At 48.1% G+C, this 20,813-nt stretch overlaps 7 protein-coding genes across 7 annotated transcripts; 3 read left to right on the top strand and 4 right to left on the bottom strand.

The window, feature by feature from the left end:
- Positions 1-39: 39 nt before the first annotated feature.
- On the bottom strand, positions 40-8,597 carry RhiXN_04351 (RhoA GTPase effector DIA/diaphanous protein; the record flags this gene model as incomplete). The annotated part of the gene is made up of 32 exons (XM_043324168.1): positions 40-261; positions 328-387; positions 442-615; positions 673-800; positions 853-991; positions 1,047-1,130; positions 1,190-1,345; positions 1,395-1,460; positions 1,513-1,640; positions 1,699-1,912; positions 1,962-2,101; positions 2,151-2,799; positions 2,852-2,935; positions 2,993-3,103; positions 3,153-3,251; positions 3,311-3,452; positions 3,505-3,573; positions 3,624-3,892; positions 3,941-4,327; positions 4,382-4,457; positions 4,516-5,288; positions 5,347-5,912; positions 5,964-6,314; positions 6,367-6,560; positions 7,160-7,216; positions 7,265-7,403; positions 7,467-7,610; positions 7,673-7,767; positions 7,821-7,991; positions 8,057-8,201; positions 8,261-8,353; positions 8,405-8,597. 32 exons carry the CDS (start codon positions 8,595-8,597, stop codon positions 40-42), a joined length of 6,318 nt encoding a protein of 2,105 aa, XP_043176587.1.
- Positions 8,598-9,539: 942 nt separating this feature from the next.
- RhiXN_04350 (RNA polymerase I-specific transcription-initiation factor) lies at positions 9,540-11,270 on the bottom strand (the record flags this gene model as incomplete). The annotated part of the gene is made up of 3 exons (XM_043324167.1): positions 9,540-10,082; positions 10,134-11,048; positions 11,112-11,270. The coding sequence occupies 3 exons, from the start codon at positions 11,268-11,270 to the stop codon at positions 9,540-9,542; spliced, it is 1,617 nt and encodes a 538-aa protein (XP_043176586.1).
- Positions 11,271-12,345: 1,075 nt separating this feature from the next.
- On the top strand, positions 12,346-13,110 carry RhiXN_04349 (CsbD domain-containing protein; the record flags this gene model as incomplete). The annotated part of the gene is made up of 2 exons (XM_043324166.1): positions 12,346-12,372; positions 12,421-13,110. The coding sequence occupies 2 exons, from the start codon at positions 12,346-12,348 to the stop codon at positions 13,108-13,110; spliced, it is 717 nt and encodes a 238-aa protein (XP_043176585.1).
- Positions 13,111-13,881: 771 nt separating this feature from the next.
- RhiXN_04348 (uncharacterized protein) lies at positions 13,882-15,060 on the top strand (the record flags this gene model as incomplete). The annotated part of the gene is made up of 3 exons (XM_043324165.1): positions 13,882-14,228; positions 14,277-14,823; positions 14,884-15,060. 3 exons carry the CDS (start codon positions 13,882-13,884, stop codon positions 15,058-15,060), a joined length of 1,071 nt encoding a protein of 356 aa, XP_043176584.1.
- A 523-nt stretch (positions 15,061-15,583) lies between these two features.
- Positions 15,584-16,543, bottom strand: RhiXN_04347 (uncharacterized protein; the record flags this gene model as incomplete). Its single annotated transcript, XM_043324164.1, has 3 exons — positions 15,584-16,254; positions 16,325-16,383; positions 16,455-16,543. The coding sequence occupies 3 exons, from the start codon at positions 16,541-16,543 to the stop codon at positions 15,584-15,586; spliced, it is 819 nt and encodes a 272-aa protein (XP_043176583.1).
- A 391-nt stretch (positions 16,544-16,934) lies between these two features.
- On the top strand, positions 16,935-17,479 carry RhiXN_04346 (ribosomal L29 protein; the record flags this gene model as incomplete). The annotated part of the gene is made up of 4 exons (XM_043324163.1): positions 16,935-16,975; positions 17,032-17,136; positions 17,193-17,343; positions 17,399-17,479. 4 exons carry the CDS (start codon positions 16,935-16,937, stop codon positions 17,477-17,479), a joined length of 378 nt encoding a protein of 125 aa, XP_043176582.1.
- A 436-nt stretch (positions 17,480-17,915) lies between these two features.
- Positions 17,916-20,254, bottom strand: RhiXN_04345 (Serine/threonine-protein kinase; the record flags this gene model as incomplete). The annotated part of the gene is made up of 8 exons (XM_043324162.1): positions 17,916-18,141; positions 18,193-18,326; positions 18,374-18,626; positions 18,682-18,851; positions 18,948-19,346; positions 19,396-19,691; positions 19,739-20,094; positions 20,145-20,254. The coding sequence occupies 8 exons, from the start codon at positions 20,252-20,254 to the stop codon at positions 17,916-17,918; spliced, it is 1,944 nt and encodes a 647-aa protein (XP_043176581.1).
- Positions 20,255-20,813: the final 559 nt, after the last annotated feature.

Genomic DNA, 20,813 nt, shown 5'->3' with positions numbered 1-20,813 from the left:
AAGACGTTATGAAAATTTGATAAATTAAGAGAGTATGAACTATGATTCAAACAAGCGACTCCGGCGGTTACTTCCTCCGTCGAGGAATATCTTGCTTAATGGCCTGTCCTGGCGCGCCCGGCGCCTACCATTGCGCAAGCTTCGGATAGCTTGATCTAGGTCACCACGACCAGCGGAAAGGTGAACGGTGCTAATACTGCCCTCGGCAGCAGCATCGGATGGGGATAAAAGCTCTTGTATTTCTTGCTTGGGTGTGGGCTTCTGTGTATGGGTCAGTGGTGCGATCAAAAGACTTTGATAGTTATAGCCAACCGATTCTTCGCTCACTGCAACTACAACTGACGGAGGTGCCTGTGCCATAGTTGCATTGACATCCAATGCGGCCCTCTGATCGGTTTGGGTTAGCCTGAGTGCCTCATCAAAGCTCTAATAGCAGCTGACCTGTAGGGACGAAGAGAAAGCGAGAACCATTTCGAACACATCCTCGGGCCTCGTAGGTTCAGGCCCCTCGGTTGTTTCCCCGAAATAAGAGACCATTTCAACGAGTTTTACTTGGGTCGATTCGGCAAGGGATTTCAACGAATAGACGCTCTCAGCTGAGCTTCTGATGAAGGGCTATATACCAGTGAAATTAGTCGTGTGTGAGGCAGTGATTGTGGCTATCGTATTTACCTGCATAATCAAGCCAAACTTATCTGATGGGGAATTTGAAGCTTTTCTGCAGGAAATGACTTCCGAGGTAGTCTTCTTGAGCCCAGCTTCAATGCTATTCACACCTGACATGACAGTTTGAATTGAGACTGGATAGAACTAGTGAGTGAATGGACGTAAAAACGAGCAGAGTTCACTCACTTCTGGCGGCAGATTCCAAGTGAGGAGCTTGTTCGACAAAGAGAATTGTCGAAGGTTCGGAGCGTAGTAAAACCCTGGCAATATAATGAAGTAGAGTTGGGCATTCAGAGTCTGCTTTTGCGGTCTTGGTTTCTTTTAACTAAATTACTCGTATAAATGCCCTATCAAAATAATATAGAACGATGGACTCTGACCTTCATCAACGATTTCAACTTGAATCCGGATGCACCACCTCGGAACGTCGCTTTATTTAACGCATTACCCACAGCCAGGACAACCTTAACCAAGTGCAGTATAAATACACTTTGGCTATTTTAATCCCAAAAAGCAGACGAACCTGAAGTAATCGGCGCAGTTTGTCTGAGGTGCAAAGTTCAACCGCCGCATCATGGAGTATTGATAAATCCGGCTGGGCCTCAATTATATCCAACTCGAGGCGCCGGCGGTAGATCATACACGATAAACGCTCCTGAAGTCTCGGTATTCTTAAAATCTGTGCAAAATGTTATAAACTAAGCTTGAGTTATTGTGAATGTGCTCACCTCGCTAAAGTACCGGTCAGCCTCTGCGAGTTTGCCCACATCACCAAAATCTTGTATCCGATTCGCCTAGCATAATATTGTAGACTTAGTGCACGAGCGTTGGCGTCATAATACGTACCTCTTCGGTTGTAGGAAGCTGTTTTGATATCATGACTAGATCCTCAGCCGACAGCCGTTCATCATCCACAGTTAATATAGCTTCACGAATAGCGGTAGGAGATAGTTTGAGCGTCTTGAGCATAATGGCTACATAGTCAGTAAGCTTTGCGCTCATCTCCTGTTTTCACCCAGACGCGGCCCTTACCAACGTTATTGGCTCGTGTGATGTCTAGCATTGTTGTGACTTGCTGTGCCTTGCCCTTTGTTAAGTTCGAAGTACTGACAGGTTTGGGCGGCGCTTGGTCCAAAGAGAACACCTCCTCTAAGTCATTAAGGTCGACTTGCCCTCCCATCATACCAAGTTGGCCCCATACAGTTTGTACGCTGCCTGTAGAAGAAACTTTGTCCCAGAAGAAAGGCTAGAGGGTTGCTTAATAGGATAACACTCTAAAAAAAGACGGATCTCACCTTTAGCTTCTTGCCTGGAGGGGCTGCGGAACCACTCATACGTTTCGAGATCTTCCATGCTGAAGGTGGTATGCCATTACCTGGAGGTGATAGTGAGGGCGGTGGTGGTGGTGGTGGGGCCGGAGGGGGCGAGACTTGGGCTACAAAAAGCAGAATTAGTTAAATCATCTTTTAATTCACACATAATACTTGCAAGGTGTGGTAGTGTTAACAGTGGTGCTGGTGGTGCTGGTGGTGCTGGTGGTGGCGGCGGCGGTGGCGGAGCGCTGCTAACGATCGGTGAAGACACAGGGGTCGAGCTAGGGGGTGGAGGTGGAGGCGGGGGTGGAGGCGGGGGTGGGGCCGGAGAAACTACAGTTGGGGGAGGGGGTGGAGGCGGAGGCGGAGGCGATGCTATTGGTAACTCAGCTGGCCCGAATGGCGGCAATGGTGGCGGTGGAGGCGGAGGTGGAGGTGAGGTCTTGGAAGATTCGTTTTCTGCACCTGAATCATTAAATGGCTGGGATTGACGCCGTGGGGGCGGAGGCGGAGGTGGAACGCGAGCTTTGAATTCACGCTCGGCTGTTTGCTGTTTGAGACTCGACTGAGCTTCCTCGAGTTTGTTTCTGAGCTCGTTTAACTCTTGACGTAGTCCAGATATTTGCTGTTCCCTGGCGGAAAGCTCGTCCATTGCATGTTTGGTGATACTCTCTGCATCAAAATCACCGTCTGGTCTCTCCGCAGCCACTTGATTTGTGCCGCTGCCGGACTCGAATCTCGAGGAAAGTGCCTCCATTGAACGCTTGAGATAAAGCACAAGTTTTTCTTTATCGCGTAATAGTGTTTCCATCTCCGCCATCTGAAGTGCAGATTCATGAGATACAGGTAAATATATGCGCACTGAAACTGACTTTGGCTCTGCTGTTTGACATTTCTTCGGTCATGGCGCTCCATTTGGCCCGGTCTCTTTCACGCCTGATTCTATCCTGCTCTTCCTATATGGGGTTTAAATAGGCTGAATACAAACAGATGAATAATATATGACTACTTACTGAAGCCTCAACAAGTTTCGTGTTCTCGTTACGCAATCGATCCAACTCTGCCTGAAGACGGACCGCCATTTTTTCCTTTTGTACAAGCCTTTGGACAATACCATGCATATTCTGTACTGTAAAATTAGACCTGTGGCTAGTTAGGGTACTGGTCGCTAACCTCCTGGCCCGACCCTTTCAATATCGGACTTTCTTGCATCGACTTTAGTGTACTGATCTCCACTTCAAGAGTTTGTATCTTGTCCAAATGGCCTTGCTCCTGTTCAAAGGTCAATTTCTTTTACATCTTTTGGCTAAAGCATTACGTGCCTCTTTTACCAATTTTTCCAGCTGTTCACGGAGCTCATCAAGCTTAGCATTGGAAAGCGCAGTAATATCGTCTAAGACCTCTGGACAAACTCCAGTGATATCTTTGACTGAGTCGACAAATCTTCTGAGCAGTGGGACCCATTCATGCTCACTAGCGACTTCCAGTCAACAGCAGAAGGATTCCACCGAGGGGCACCACTCACACGTCTTCCAATGTGGTCAACTGAGAAACAAACCGGTGTAGAACAATAAAGATTCGTGACTTGACCCCCCTGTACCGCGCTCAGTGACCATGCAGAAAGAGAAAATGAATATCACCTACAGTGTGGTTGGCTGTTCGAGAATTCGTAAGTGAGAGCGAAGGATCTCGAGGATAGTGTCCGGAACGCCATCGTAATCGTCAGCGAGAGCCAGAATCCTCTCGAATATCAATGCGGATTCAGAATTGCTCCAATATTCGTGCTCTTTTTCTGTTTGATCAAACTGCTTTCTAATCCGCGCTCGTAGATCTTCCTCATCGTCAAGCTTGTCTTCACAGTAGCCGTCTAGCCGCTCTGTAATGGTTGCGGGCGGATTGAGATACCTCAGAGTCTAGGGGACGTCAGTTTCAAGGCTACGGAACTTGGAGACACAACATACAACAATGATTTCGTTGAAACCTCGCCTACTGAGTTCGTCCCTTAATGCTATTCGTTGCTCAAGATCCGGGCATGAAGCAGTTATAGCGATAAGAAGCACCAACGCGGGCATCCTTTCGGACCAAAATGTTTCATCCACATCGTCTGGCGTTATATTAGGAACTCGAATGGTTTCAATCAGTTGTTCAAATCTGAACTCCTCGCGATTGACTGATGCAAAGTCTGAAAGCGCGTCAAGTACCATTCGGTGTCCTTGGTCTTCCGAGACTACGGATATTCCCGCCAATAAATCAGCGACATTTGAACGAATCTTCGCGTTTCCTGTATCGAGGCAGGTCACTATTTGGAATATGAGGTTAGGCATCGTAAGTATCTTTGACAGGCCAGGCTGAAGGCGTTTTCCAGTCAGTGACAAGTATGAGTTTGGCCAATGTATACTCACGTCCGTATTGACGAGGACTCGGAGACACTTGATACACTCCAAAAGCGACATGGACTCCGATTGTATTAGATTCCTCCTGAAGACGGCAATGCCCCACATAAGTCATTGAATAAGCCAACGAATGATGACCATACCTCTTTTCCCTGTTCTTTACTAACGCAACAATTAAGGCGGAGAGGGCTTCCATGCCTTGGCCTGGTCCAACAAACTCCTTTATCCAATCCAACTTGGCTGTTGCAGCATGTACCCTCAGGCTGACCAAGTGCTTGACTAACGTCGTGCTATTGGTCTTGTTCCCGGTTATTCCAGCTATGTATGGCCCGACGGTAGATTGGTTCACTCGGGAATGGGGTGCGCCGGCGGTTTGACCCAGACGAGTCAATTCTGCAACAGCACTCTTCCCTTTATCGCTTGAACGCTCCCCTTCTGCCGTCACCGGCTGTCCGGGAGTACCCCACCAGGAAGCCCAGAGACTTGCTTTGGGTGAGAGGGGAGGCGACCTTGGGGGTGAAGCAAGTCCAGATATCTCTTCTGCTGTTGGCTCGAGACTGGTACGCCTGGACCCAAATGACATCTGTCGCTTGATAGAGCCCTTGGGAGACTTTGGCGACATTTCACCAGATGAAAATGATGTGTTTGCGCCATGGGGTGCCGTGGCGGCATTCCAGCTTCCGAATCGTGCGACGGTGAATCTTCCAAGTGCACCCCCAGTCAACTGGGGAAGTAGCTTGGGTACCAATGAGCCTGCGCCTGCCGGACCAACGGTGGCGGATGATGCATTGCTGTTATTATATAAAGCTGGTGCCGCCGATGCGCGGCTCTTGCTTTGCTCGATCAAATATCTCTTTCGATCCCATGGCATATCTCTCATCTTCGGTCTTTGCTCTGCTTTGATACCAAATTCATCCTGGGAGGAGATTTGTTAACTAAGAAAATGTACATCGCAGACATGAATCAAGACCTACCATAAATTCTTCAAACTCCGTCTTTTGCTCTTCCGATTCCACCACATTTTGATATTCCTTTTTTCCATCTCGCATACTTCCAGGATCAATAGGCAGTGGTGAACTAACACTGATTCTCTCTGGCGCTGCATTTGGCTGTGAGGGCAAGGTGATCGCACCATTGGGTGATATACTGAGCCAACTGTCGAAGATAGAAGACAAGCGATGAGACGAAATCGTTGATTGTCGAGAAGGAGAATCGGGTTCGGACGAGTTTGAGACACCTGAGAATGGTCGAGGTCTAGGAATAACAGGACTGGATGGGACCGAAGGTGACTGTCGAGAGCTCTGCTTGGCTGTCCCATCTCCGATTTCATCAAGTTCTTCCTGCTGATCCGAAGGATTCGATTCATCGACGGAGGCGGCAGTCTTGAGGGTGTCTTCAGTGAGTGAAAGGTGAGAGGAGAAAGATTTCGACTTGGGGCGACGATACCATTCCTCGGGTACCACCAAACGTATCCTTCTTCCAGGCGCTAGTCTCCGTAATACTGCTGTGACACTTGCAGAAGGTTCCAATCGCTCTACCGCTGAACCTCTTGGGTTAGAGGAGAACCTGGCAATTCATGAATTAAACTCACACTCTTTCCCACCGTCCGGCGTAAATGTTTCAATAACATAATCTACCTTCCCGCCGCCCGTTCCGGCTAGATAGACTGTAAGACCAAGGTTGTCCGCAATATCGTTGATGACGTCCTCTACGGTCGAAGAATACGCAATGAACCATTGCATAACAAAGCCATCCGTTATTTCTGGAACTCGCTCAAAGGCAACATGAAAGCTGAGGTAAGGGTGCTGTGATATTAAGCGGACTGTAGGTGAATGTAGATGTGATGTTAATGGAAATGCCGAAAAATGTCTCTGAGAATCAGGTTTCGATTCGGATCGGTTTGGAAGGAGCCGTTCTGCGGGAAAATCATTGCTCAAAATGCCTGTAAATATTATGGGCTTGTGATCTATTTTCGGCTCGCTCGGGGAACTAACCATCGTCTAGTGCATCCAGTTCATCGTCTTGCCATACCCTTCCCCGAGGCTCCTTCCGGACATACTGAAGTGACCATTCCCAATCTGCCCCATCGCCGACAATGCTCTCTAAATCTCCCAGTATTTCCGCCTTGACACCTTGGGTGGCAAGCAGTGTTTGGATAATATCCTGGCTGGTGTCCGATGGCCCAACCCTAGCAAAGTGAATTGCACCAGCGGGTAGAAGGACTGGTACGATGGGGGCCCCTCCGTCCATCGAGTTGGAACTTGAAGTAAAGCGAAAGATTTACCAAGCAAGCTCGATCTGCGAGTCCCGAGCTCCCGCGTAGTCTAAATTACTAGCCCCTATTTGAGAATTACGACTCGTTGTACTTGGTCACTATGTTGTGGTTGCATCCACTCGTATAGTCTGGTTGATTGTATATGTTGAAGGGCCTTGGGTCCGGCTTATATATCACTTGCCCTAGCCATAGACGAGTTTCTGTGGTAAAGTGCGCCAGATAGTGAAACCGTGAAACGCCCCAGAACGGTAATCTGGCATTGTCCATTACATCATGTACCCTAAACAAGTACAAAGTACAACAATGGGATTTTGTAGAATGATGGGACAGAATTAAATGAGCGAAGGTTAAGTTACAAGAAGAGGAATCGAGGCTATTTGGCCAAACCCATGTCCCTTTCAAAAATCAAAAATGCCTGTTTTGTGGTGGGGATGCATGACGGGGTCTCATCGACGTATTGAACATTGAACCCCTTGAGACAAGTAGCCACTTGGCATTTTCCAGCCACGCACTTCACGTCTCCGACATAAGGAATGGCCGAGCAGTCATTGTCGCAGGACCCGCAAGCACTATTAAAATACGTCAGAGCTTGAATACTATGGCATAGTGAAACTTACTCAAGTGTAGTCTCAGTGTCAAGGCATTCCCAACCACCGCGTCCAGACTTGACCTCGCACATGGTGTGTCTCCGGTTTGAACATCCTCGAGGGACAGTACGCTTGCGTAACCCAGTTGGAACCGGGCCAGTGGTTGCGGCTAATGGGAACCAGGGCTGGTTAGGACAACAAACATGTGGTACACATTCGGACCGGCACTCACGACAAACAGCCTGGTTTTCGGTCACAGAGCTGTCGACACATGCGCCCGGGATAGGTGCTGGGTCACCAAGTCCATACGCATGACACTGTTGACTACTCTTGGATCCTGGTTCGGATGTGACCAAGACCTTTCCTTGTCCGTTAGCTGTACCAGAGGTGCACATAGTAAGTAACTATTCCTAATACGTGAACCCAATGTCAACTCACGTCGTGTTTGTTCTGGGCAGGCCTGGCAGTGGGTCTGCCCGGTAGAACTTTGGAAGCTCCCGGCGCAGCATTTGCAACAAGATGTCGATCCATACCTAATACAGGTTAATACTTGGAATACAACTTGGCTTTGGGCTGTCAAACTAACCGGTTAATGTATGTCCCTGCAGCACACTCTGTGCAGTCGCTGGCACCTTCATTGGCCGAGAATCGGATGATCCGATTAGAATTCGATCCAACGTCAATCAAATTATGATTTACCTCCCAGGTTGGCACAAAGCGGGCTCGCATGTCGTTGCGGAATTGCAATAGGACCCGGCTGGACTATTTTGAATGTATATGTTCAAAAAAATGTTGAACGCAGGAACATGCATAGCTACTGACCATTTTTTACAAGTTGTGCTGCCTGGTGAGCTATAAAACCCTCTCCCACATTGTTTTTGTCCATCCGACCCTCGATCGTTGCTTTCGTTGGACCCAGTGGCATACCACCCACATTGGGCAGTCGTACATTGAACGCTGCCCTTTTCTAATATTTGAGCGATGACCATCAGTGATTTTACAGGTTTCGGTAGGGGATTCACTTACGGTCTGTGTATGTCCCAGATGGGCATGCAGTACATGCGGATGCACCAGCTCGAGAGTATTGACCTTTATCGCATTGCCTTGCTCCTCCTTCTCCTATAAACCGGATTTAACAGAAGATACGTTTGTATGAGTAAGAAGACTTACCAGTACAATAAGAACCTGCTGGACATTGCTTGCAGCCGTTGTCGTAGTACTGTCCAGAAGGGCAAGAATTCGCACGTGCAAAGAGTGTAGTTGCCCCTATCGTTCCATTGGGTACATCCTCAAATGAGAAACCAGCGACGGCCTGAGTAGAAAAGCAGAGGATAGCGCCAGCAAGGAGGGAAACTGAACGCATGGTGACCAGTGAGCGATACGCCAATAAGCAGGCCGAAACGAGGGGAGGACCACAGAATGCTCAGTTCTGAAATGTGAAGCTGATAAATACTATTCAAACGGGTCCCCAGGGGCCAATAGTTGTACCAATCACAGGCACCCTGCTCCTTGACGTGGATTATGTGGGGTCGGAGTCTGGGAGGATCCTAGCGTCTGATCGACTAGTACTGCAGTATCGTGCCCTTTGAACACGGCAATCGATCTTGCCCATGGTGAGACCAAGTTGGAATTGGTAATCAGACGAGAGAGTAGACAACCCAAATGAACCCTTGTGGTCGGCCGCACGCTAGCTCACCAGCTAGGACTTGTACATCCTAAGTTATCAAGGATATATAAAATAGTGTATACTAGCAAATCGTTCACGGCACGGATTCTAAATTTATTTACCTCATGGCCAAGCACAACAGGCATCCATATTCCAGTGGTTCCAATCCGTCAATTCATCAATGGGCGGGCTAGGCTAGGCTACTCATCAGTGCGCATTGTGAGTAGGTGGGACGACAGGCTACCCACGCTGAGCAACGGTGGGTGATTGGACAGTTCGTGTGCGAGTCCTCACAAGTATGGTTCGTTTGAGGGTCCTTTAGCGGCTAGTAATAATACACGTGTGCGGCGCATGTTCATGCTTCGTCCATGAAGTGCATATAGAAAGGGATTCGTATTTGCTTCGGTACCTAAGGGTCACTCTACGGTACACATAACGTCACCTACCATTCGGAGAATGGATCTGTGACAGTAAAACACATCTCGTATGTCGGAAATTTTTCAACATACTGGAATAAGAAATAGTATATCAATATATTCCCCAGAACCAAGAGTAAGTAAACGTAAGTCAGGGATTAAGAACCCTCAGCGAGGAAAAAGCTGGAAACTCGGATTACAAGCAACTATAGCTCCCCGCATCTCATCGGTGCACACCGGGTGATATACTCATTCCACCAAAAGAAACCCCGAGTAAGTCTGCAGTTGAACCGGGGATGGGTATACCCGCGGGATCTAGACTAGCAGCACTGCGAGCAACTGAGCCCTCGCTTTCGTCATCGCTTTCACTTTCAGTACCATCGCTCCCAACTGGCGATTGAGGTTGGGGTTCTGGTAGAGCCTCTTCCTCCTCTTCCTCCTCTTCCTCCTCTTCATCGCTGTCCTCGTCCTCTTCGAGAGCTACCGATGACCACTCACGGTAAACGTGATCGATGTATTTGTGTGATATAGGGAGTTTGTATGGATCGAAAGGGAAGAATGCATTGAGATCGGCGTCCAGCGCAGGATCCCGCATAAGCCGTGCGTGTTTTGGGTCGATTTTTAGCCGTGTTCCGTACTGAGGAGGAGGAGTTTCCGCCGTGGCAAGGTCTGAACGGCGATTAGACTCTAAAATGGTAAAGCAATAAACGAAACCTGTGCTATTCGATACACGAGCAAATTGTTGCACCACATTTACCGCACAAATCTATAACGCTTATCATCAGAGCCACATTCTCGAGCTGTAAATTTGATTCACCTTCAGGGGATTTAGTGCGGACATTATTGCTCGTTGCACAACCAGCAAATCTGGCATCCATAATTTTGGCGATTCATCTCCTTCGACTAATAGTTCATCCGGGTCCTCCCCAAGCTCCCTCCACCTAAAACAGTAGATAAGGAATACTGCTTGTGCAATAGCGTAGAACAATGCATATTGGGAGACAACGGGTGTGAAATTAGAATCCCGCGCTTCAAGCTCCTCGACCTTGTCGACAGTATCGCGGAGATAATCACACAAGACACCAATAACAGCACGCGCATTAGCCGTATCAATATGCTTTGCGCGGCTGATAAAGCTGGCAACGTAGCTCGCAGCTCCTACGCGAGCCATATCGGGAAGTGTAGTGTCCATCAGTCGATCCATGAGAACCCCCAGAAAGACATCGGTAAAATCGGCATGAAGGGATGAATACCAAAAAAGAAGGAATTGGGTATATCGGGATTTGTGTGTTTTGACAATCGTTCGTTTGAATATTGCAATTAGGTTCCAAAGCTGAGAGTGTCGAATTTCGAGCTGTCGCTCCGGGGTAACTGGGATTATTGGTGGCTGTTTGGTTGAGGACGAGGGGAACGAAGAGAGCGTTTCACTAGGTATCGCCGCCAAGTGCTCAAATACCAAGTTTAACATTGCATCGAGCTTAGATACCATGTCCTGGATGTGCTTTACGTTCGAGGGCCCTTCAGCGACGTCGTCCTCAGCCAAGTCTCCGTTCTCGGAAGAAATGTCACTAAGTCCGTCAAGAATTTCCTCTTCGTCCTCGTCTCCAAAGACTGGGTTCTGCAAATGATCTTCTTCGCCGATGACGCTGTCAAACCCATCCAGATTGAATATATCACCACCTTCAGGGTCGTTGTCATCGTCCAAGTCTTCCAGCTCGACTTGAATCTCAACCTGTTATCGAAATTACTATTTCAGTCAACCCAAAGTTTGTCCAAGACAATGGAGCGTCCTCACATCGATTTGTTGTGCTCGCTCAACAATCAGCGATAATATAGCATCGCTGAGCGCGGGGCAATACCCAGATAAGGTGAGGAGATTGCGGATGTAAGTTGTCTGGGCCAGCTTACTGAGTTTCTTGTGCGGGAAGTAAGAAGTAATGATAGGCTGCAGCATCAGAGGGAGGGTAGGAATGAGCCCGAGAAGGTGGCTCAGTAGGTTGTGTACCCGGTTACAAATTATTCGTCTGGTGAGCGGAGATGAATCTCCATTAAAGTTCCTTCCCAGGAACCCGTATGACTCTAAGTAGTAGGTGTGTTAGTAAATGTAAGGGTTAGATGGATGAGTAGCGAGGTAAATCTTCTTACGATATATAAACGCTTGAATACAGCGTGAAAGGACTGATGACATGTATTCGGGCCGCGCACTGACCAGCGTCCCTACAAAATTCGTATATGTTGCAGCAAAGGCATCATCAAGCGTCATCCATGGTGTGGCGAGTACAGCCTCAACCAGCGGGGCATGTGACCTTTCCAGTGAGGATACGACATGAGACAATGCCGCAATCCAAGATCGTAGTTGAGCTGTTGACCCTTCGGTTGGTTCACCAAATTTCGCGGGACTAAATTGGCCAACAAGTTCATGAAAGGGCTCCGAGTTTCCCTAAAGTATGATGAACTCTTATCATCCATGAACACGGGTCAAGGCAAGAAGCCACTTGCCTTGAGCCTTTCCCTGAGCGCATTTTTGACAAATGTCAGGTACATGTCTTTTCGAAATAAATCATCCCGTTTTAGACTCTTCGGGGGTGGAGCGACTGAGCGTATTCGGGAGGACTTGGTTGTTACGTCTTCGGGATCTAGACGTCGTTTACGGGACTCTGAATTCTCTCTCAACAACATAGGCACTTGTTTTAGATGGTAGCGAGTGTGCTGGTCGGCGAGCACTTTCGTTGACGGAACATGAGCAGGAGGCTTCATCGTTGAAAGGCCAGAAATTATTACATTGCAAATTGCTTGGGATCTTAGTCATGTGACTCTAATTTATAATTAGTTTTACGGCTCCGCAACGTCATTTGGCGCTTCAAATGAGCACCACACTCGCAGGACTTGGTGCGTTCACAATCTCTGACGTATTCAATGACGAAGGGAATAAAGGCCAGGATATAAAAATGGCTGCTGAGGTGGCCTCGTACCTATTCACTATCGACTACTCCTCACACACGCATACGCATATATATCCATAATCCAAAATGCCACTCTTCAAGAAACATCACGACGTATGTATGTCCTCAAAACCCAAGTACCTTTGTCTAACAAACCTATAGGCCCCTGTCGATACCAACTATGCTGGGAACCCAAGTGATCCCAATTATGCTGTCGCGAGTCAGTACAACCCCGAGTCAAGCACGTACCCAGGAGGGGTAGCACCTACTACCCATTCATCTGGAGTTGGTACAAATATATCCCAGGGAAATAATATGACGGGCTCCTACGATCAGTCACTGCCCGGCCAGCATACCGCCCACAACCAACCCACCACCGGCTATAGTGCCCAGCCTTCCGGTGGTGCAATGTCTTCTAACCCACCAATTCACAACGATGCTGGAAGAGGAGCACTGTCCTCTGAGCTTGGTCACTATACGGGTGGCGACACAACCACGGGGATGGGTACCACCGCTACCGGCAATACGACCGGCCCAGGTCTGACCGGCCGTGACTATCAAACCCCGCATACCGGATCACAGAACGTCCACAACACCACTTCAACTGGCATTACTAGCACTACTGCGAATAATATGTCAACCAAGGACGCAAAATCACTGGAGATGAAGGGCAAGGCTCAACAGCTCGCAGGAATGTTGTTGTCTTCTGAATCAATGAAGGCCAAGGGAAATGCGAAGGAACAGGAAGCCGCCGCAATTCGCCACCACCAAATGAATGTGGCCGAGGCAGAGTCTCACGAGGCTCAAGCCAGGCTCGCACGTGAACGCGCGGGACAGAACCCATACCACTAATCGATCTACGCGTTTAATGAATTCAAAGATGTCATACCACGATGCCCCTTTGTATTGCATGTATTTCTAGTGTAGCTTAATCAACCGTGTTATTTGAACCCAGGAACCATGAACGCCATCAGTCACACCTCCCTTTGCGCCCCTAAGAGAATTGTGTTCAGCCAAATCCAGATTTCGCATTTACGCCAGACTTTATCTTAGATCACGTGCTGAAACTGTCGGTAAGTGCGCGCTTGACCGCCCTTTGTTCTGGATTGGCAAAAGTAGGCTTATTCGACTCTTATTGAGCTTCGGGCCCTCATCCTTGAGGCATATAGAGGGGAAATGGGCAAGCCCTACGGGGAAAAAAACGCGCGACTCTGTCATATCAACTCGTTTCTTGCTACCAGCTCCAACTTGCCTTTCCCAGGTGGCATAGCGCGCACAGCCAGAAGCTCCAAGAGTATATCTCAGGCTTGACACCATGTTGGACCTTCAGAAATCTCCCCGCGTACCTTGGCACTTGTTCTCACAGCCATTTTGGACTAATTGCTATTATCCAGAAGTAGAACTCTAACCTGAGCGCTCGCGCTTGGTTTACCTCGGCGCCAGTACCTCGCCTACGGAGGATATATAACGAGATCTGGAAACCAATATTTGCTATCGTCGGCATTCACTACCTAGCTCCTAACCGGGGACATTCCTTCTCTCTGCGATAACCAACCTTGTTTAGCTCAGCCGTTTACCCAACGATCCGTCGTCATTCCACATACACGAGACACCCTGGAAACAATGCCTCGGTCATCGATGATCGTATACCAGGACTCGAGCCGGCCCGCCAGGCGCACGAAGCTATCACATCATCGCCGCAACCTTACTGGCGTTAGTATCCTGGGAAGTGTATCAAAAATTGGTACAACTCTGGCTGGATTCACTAGTCGGCTCTTTTCGCCGGTCGGACCGCCAAACGGACAATTTGAATCAAAGTCCCTAGGTCCTTTGACTATACATACCCCCCTTGAGCAAGCCTCTTGGTCTCCGTCCATCAGCTTTTTCTCCGCCATGGCTGAAGAGCATGTGAATCTATGGGAGCAACTCGAAGGACCTAGGCATAATGCTCCTATGATTGATCATGAATGGTTGGTTCTACTATAGCTGAACTATATATGCGCTAACCCCCACCTCAGGATAGGAATTCAATCGCAGTCTCAAGGTTATCGTATCTTTGTTTCTCCTCAAGAAGCCGATACGCTCGAGTCGTTCCTCCATATGGATGATTCAGACGAGGAGAGCAGCGGTCATCTCACTACCAACCCTACTACCGGGCACAGCGCCTTCTCCGACTGGGACTCTGATTCCGACTCCGACGAATCTGATATACTAGACGAGCAATGCAGCCCGTCCACTACGTCGAGCTCGTTGCCTTCGCCGTCAGCATGTGCGGCATCAGCGGGCCACTCCTGGCAAGATGAGCCTGAATCAGGTGACGAGTATTGGGACCGACAAACGGCAAGAATATGCGCCAAGCACATTCGAGACAGTCTCCCTGGTATGACCTCCCGAGGTCTTTTCCCGCTCGAATGGTTTATTGCAGATGTCTTGAAAACTACCCGAGGTTCTGTCCGCGATGATACTGCTTTTGTAGCGTTGCAGTTCATAAGACGAATTGCCATAACCTGTCCACTGGATTACTTTGAAGACTTGTTTTTCATCTCATTCATACTCGCGGACAAGGTTTGTTCTTTTAGATTGGTTATAAATTCGCCAAGTTTTAATAGAAATTTTGTCAATCAGGTTGAAAGTGATTATAACCGACCTCTAAGGTGGTGGTGGGGCCGATGCAACAGCCTTTGGAGTGTCAGTGAGCTCGCGTCTATGGAGCGACGGATGTTGCATGCCCTCGACTGGAACCTTAGCACATCCCTCAACTGCCACTCGTCGTATCAAACCTTTCTTGCCGAAATTTCTTGATTTGCTCCCATCCGATGTTTTATGCTTCTCATTCTTTCTCTTCTCTCTCTATTTTGGGACCAAAAGCAACACTTGAGACTACCATTCCAACCGCATCGCATTTCATTCGGATTCATCTTATCCTGGTCACACTGTTGTACACTATCATCACTGCCTCTGATCTTCCTTACTTCGTTTTCTTCTTGATCATTATCTCATGCATCTCATTCCATGAACATATTGAATACAGTTTCGATCACAAAGAGTTAGGGTGGTACATGATCCTTGGTTACATATGTAATCGATGTACAACTCTCGTACGACTCCTGGCCGAAAGTTCAAAGCAAAATTTGACCCGTACAACAAATTTGATCCTTCAATTAATGAACCGAAAACGTTAAGCAAACCAAGAGAGGGGTATAGTAGGCCCGACTACTTGGGAGATGCCTAGACATAGATAGGGGTGGGAATGATTTACGCGTAGCAATGGGTGCAATAAGGGTGAAGAAATAGCAAGAGTGGAACAAGTGATAACACAATAATACTACTCCGGAGGGATACTCGCATAGCGGCTGAAATCATGTTGGCGCCAGGGTTCTTCCTCGTCCAAAGATTCAAGAGTAGAAACCCCACGCCCTGTTCCAATACCAAACTCAAGACTACCAGCAGGTAGCGATTGCGTCTGTTGGAATGACCGAGGTTGACGCGGTGCGTCTCCCGTCGTTGGGAGAGCTACGGGCTTAGAGCCGAACATACTGGACTGTCCGGAACTTCTTTCTTCCCCGGCCTCGAACAACTCTCCAAATGCGTCGGAGCCGGTCGCACTCTTCGCATCATTCACGTCTGAATCCGAATCCGAATCGTCGTTTACCGTCTCGGTGTGTTTTGAAGAATTGCTCCCCTTTCGCGAAGTGGCCGGGAGGGAAGCGGGATAAGTTCCCAAAGACGCTACTCGCGCCCGTACACCACCGTTTGCAGGGATTGGCCTAGCGGGGGGTTCCCCGAAATCGGCAAAGCGAGGTATCCCGGTATAGCCGGAGTTCGAGGGCAAAGGATTCGGAGTAGTCATGACTCTTCTAAACCCTTCGTTATTGGATGATTGAAAGATAGATGGGCGCAAAGGACCATGTCCGAGCTGGGCGCGCGAGTCGCGTGTATGCGAAACACTCGGAGCAATAGGCTCGCCGTCCCAAGTCTTGTAGCCCTCTGTCACACCTGCTCGCGTCGAGATATCATACGCATCAGTGGGTTTGAGTTGGGTAGATATGATCTAGGCCATACGCACTTTTACGGATTCGCGCTGGAACGTTGCGTAGTTTCGTTGCCAAATCTTCTGGGATATAGCTTTAGTAGCCAAGTCAGACAAAGGTCCATGTGAAGGGCTAGGTTGCTAGGATATCAGGAGAAACACATACGTATTGACGCGCGTAAACGACCCTCTCTGAAGTTCAGGCGGCCTAGAGTCACTTGGGTTGGGCGTAGGTACATTGGTTTCTGTGGACATGATAACAACGTGGCCGAGTGAGACAAGTTGATTGAGCGGTCCTGGTGTCGACGCGAGACCACGTGATGAGCTGGTATATTGGAAATCTCGCGTCTTGCTTGTTTATTTTCCCTACGCAAGGAGCTGGATTATGGGTGATTACAGATAAGTCATTGTAAGTAATACAAGACCCCGTGATGGCTTGATGCGGCGATATTTGAGATAGATGTCAAATCGGGCTCATGCTTTTGGCTATACAGTACCACAGTATCACCCGGAAGCCGGTGTATCCGACTTTTTGCTTCCGGTGATCCACTCGACAATCCTCAAGGTATCGACCTGTGAGTACGAATCTATGTTGGTGTAATCTAGATAATTTACAAACAATGTTTTACTCGTACAGAACATTAAAATGGCCCAGGGCAAAGTCAAGGCATATGAGCTTCAGTCCAAGTGGGAAAATATTTGACAAACTCCGTGAACACTGCTGATAAGAAATCCCATTCTAGGTCCAAGGCGGACTTGAGCAAGCAGCTTGGAGAACTCAAGGAGGATCTCCTTAAGCTCCGCGTCCAAAAAGTTGTAGGTGGATCTTCGGCAAAGTTGACCAAGATGTGAGTTAGCTGTATGCTTAAATGCTCTGGTCGCTTACAGACTGGTGTTTGAATAGCAATGCCGTCAGGAAATCCATCGCCCGCGTCTTGACTGTTACCAACCAAAAGACACGACAAAATCTCCGCGAACTCTACAAAAAGAAGAAATACTTGCCTCTTGACCTCCGTGTCAAGAAGACTCGCGCTATTAGGAGGAGGCTGAGCAAGGTACGTCTCTTGATTAATTTGCTGGACTTTATTAACGTGCTTTGTTTGGATCTAGACTGATGCTGCGCGAAAGACGGAGAAGCAGAGGAAGAAGGATTTGCACTTCCCCATCCGCAAGTATGCCGTCAAGGCATGAGTCAAGGCAGTGACGATGGAGTTGAAGCAGACAATTCAACAACGCCTGGGGGCAGGGTGGAGCGGGGGGATATTGTGTCAGTCCAATATATTTGTATGTTTTCCGCATGATCGTTCGTCTATGTCGACTATGTCATCCATGAGTCAGTCAGTTCTCCTGAACGCACCGCATTGAAGACCCATTGTCCAAGCAACGAGCACCATATTACTTACCTGTTTGAACTATTCAAACATATGGGTAGGTTTCATAAGTTAACTATATATGAGTCTGTAAGACGTAAATGCAATCTGAATCAGAAACAAATATACAAAATGAACCGATCTAACACCAAGAAGAGAGTACATTCAGTGTTTGTTGTAAATTGTTGATTATTGTGTGCCAGATCCAAACGAAACAAGCATGTGTACCAGAATAAGACGCCCAAGCCAAGAAATAATCACCCAAATACCTTGATCTTCAATCCTTCAAGCCAACGGAGGTAAAGCAATTCTGCGATCGGGCTCCGTTTCTGAGCATCCAGGTTTTCAGTCGATTGTCCTCCAACCTCTTCCGCCTGTTCGGTGACAACAAGCCCCTCGGATGTCATTTCGGTCCCACGGTGTATGCGTTTATGCGGGAACATCCCTCGTTTTGTTGAAATATGTTGCCTTAGTACGTTATTTCTGGGGCAAAATTCAACGACCAGAACCTCTATCAATAATTATATAGCTTACTCATTGATGCCCGACAACATGTCTAAAATGACGTTGTATGCTAGCTCAGGATTGGCATTCTTGAGATCTTCAAATCCTCTCGCGAGCATGCTCATGCTTTCGATCTCGTGAGCATCCATGTCATCGTGTATATGCTGTATAGGGTCAGCGTCATATTCTAGAGTGAGTTCGAGTAACATACTCTTTGTAGAACAGGTATAACGACCTCATCTACAAGTGCCGTGCCTGCCTTGGCACTTTCACCAAGGCTTTTCGCGCGCTTCCGAGCTGCTTTCGCTTCACCGTTGGATATTACACTCTCACCAAGCCCATTCTCGTTATTTCCTTCACCGCTATCACCAGAGCTACGGCTCCTAACACTTCCAACATATTCATTGGAAAGACGGAGAGAGCCTGCAGCGTCCACTCGTTTTACCGGTCGCATAGTATTCATTCTGATTGGCCAAAGTAAGTTGGTGGTTCGACCATAGCTATAGCAGGTTTACTCACCCATCTCCTACGTCACCCTCCTGAACGACGGTACCGTTGGGATCATTTCGCGCAGCGTGACTCGAACGCTTCTGGTGACGGGGAGATGTAGGCGATGCTGCCCCATCTCCAATCGTTGGCACCGAGCTCTTGGCCGTCACAGGTGAGCTAGGGGTAGATGTTGTGGGAGTCTATATTACGACAGCATCATGTAAGCGTTTGGATGGTAAACTGGCAGACTGCCGAAATAGGGCTTGTTCCATCAAGCCCGCAGCAAATTGACACACCTTAACGGGTTTGTCTAAATTTTGAGATTGAGGTTCATCCTCGATTACCGATCCAAAGGCTGCGCTCGCACTACTATAAGTATCCTTCTTCCCTGACCGTATCTCGTTCCCTTCTCCATCTTCTTCGTATAGTATGTCTCGTACGCTGTTATAACCGCTGGGTGGTGCGTTGCTTCGAACGCTTTCGAACAGCCATTCGCTGCGCATAGTACCCCCCGCTCCTCCAGCATACGTATCATAGATTGACTGACGAATAGTTGGATGATTGTTCGGATTCGGTGCACGTGGCTGACGAGTCCGAAAATCTTGGTACCTCTCAATCAATTCGGTTAGGGAGCTCGTACCACGGCGAGCGCCTTTGATGAATCGATGTTGCAGAAGCTCTTTTGCTGATGGACGCTATCGAAAAATGAGGCCAGGGAATATTATTTCATAATAGATTACTCACAAGCTTGGGATCCTTCGTCAAGCACAAAGACACGAATTCTTTAAATGCAGCACCAAAGTTTCCTTCAAGAACGGGCGGCTTTGCTTTGGGAATCAGAAACAGGACACGCATTGGGTGGTATTCAGCCAACGGAGGCTCGCCGAGCGCCAACTCGATTGCTGTAATGCCTAAGGACCATATATCTGCCTTGGCATCGTATCCCGCTTGTCTAATAACCTCAGGTGCCATCCAAAATGGAGTTCCGACAAAGGTATGCCTCAATGTTGTACTCAGCTGAGCGGCAACACCAAAGTCGGCTATGATTTAATTAGACTACGTATGGCGAATAGTGCATGGTACTTACCAAGTTTAACACTTCCAGATCCTGATAGCAAGACATTGGCAGCTTTGATGTCACGATGGATCTTCCCTTCCGTGTGCAAATAATCGAGGCCAAGGAGTAGTTCTCTGACCAACACAGCGATTTGAGCTTCGGGAAATACACCTGGTTTGAGCAAGTCCAGACAAGAGCCACCAGCGAGGTATTCCATAATGATCCAAAGTTTGTATCCCTTTACGAATGATCCGTAGTAGCGAGTGACATGGTCAGAATCACATTGAGCCAAGTGAGAGATTTCTTGCTGAATTTCTGATATATCATCGTCAGTGTCCTCTAGGTCAATCTGTTTGATAGCAACAATGTGGCCATTCTTGTCTGCACTATTACTTTATGGTCAGTAACGAAGTAGTTGTAGGCGTTCAGCACTTACGCCTTGTAAACGGTCCCAAAGCTACCTGTACCGAGCTTCTCAAGTAAAGTATACTGAGAGGTTGGATCGGACGATGGAGCTAAAGGGCGTGGGGCACTAGGAAGAGGCATGCGTCCTAGTGGCGACGAAGGGGACGTGGGCAGTGACGAGGGCGGGGACTTGGGCTATGAATCAATTAGCGAGAGAGAGAATAATTATTTTATTCCCTACCATGTTGTCGTTCAAACGTGCGCCTAGGGATCCAAGTCAGTAATCGGTGCTTGAGCACCAAAATATGGGAGTTTATCCCAAAATAAGTACCAGTTAAATGAGAATAAAACGTTAAAAAAACCGCCAAGGATAAATTTGTTCAATTTGCGTGCGGAATATTCAAGAAAATAACCCCAATTAAACAGTGAACTGAGTCCTACAGGTGCTTAAGGGTAAGTAACAGTTTGAGACAGGGGCTAATACGCCTCATTGTGACCGCGCGTCATCAGGGTTCGCGATCCTCAGCGCTATCACATGATTACGCATACACAAAACCCCCTTGGCGTCGAGTTGGTCCGTGAACTGGTCTGAAGAGCCAATTTTAGGGTCCATCTGAGTTTGTGAGTCATTGAAATATTGGAGTAGCAAGCCCGTTTTATTTTATATAACTTTGAGTTATTCTATAGAAGATAGATTGTG

The sequence above is a fragment of the Rhizoctonia solani genome, chromosome 1 (assembly GCF_016906535.1).
Source record: "Rhizoctonia solani chromosome 1, complete sequence".
NCBI classification, from domain to species: Eukaryota; Fungi; Basidiomycota; class Agaricomycetes; order Cantharellales; family Ceratobasidiaceae; genus Rhizoctonia; species Rhizoctonia solani.
The sequence above is the reverse complement of the archived record's forward strand: the minus strand, read 5'-3'. Positions and strand labels throughout refer to the sequence as shown.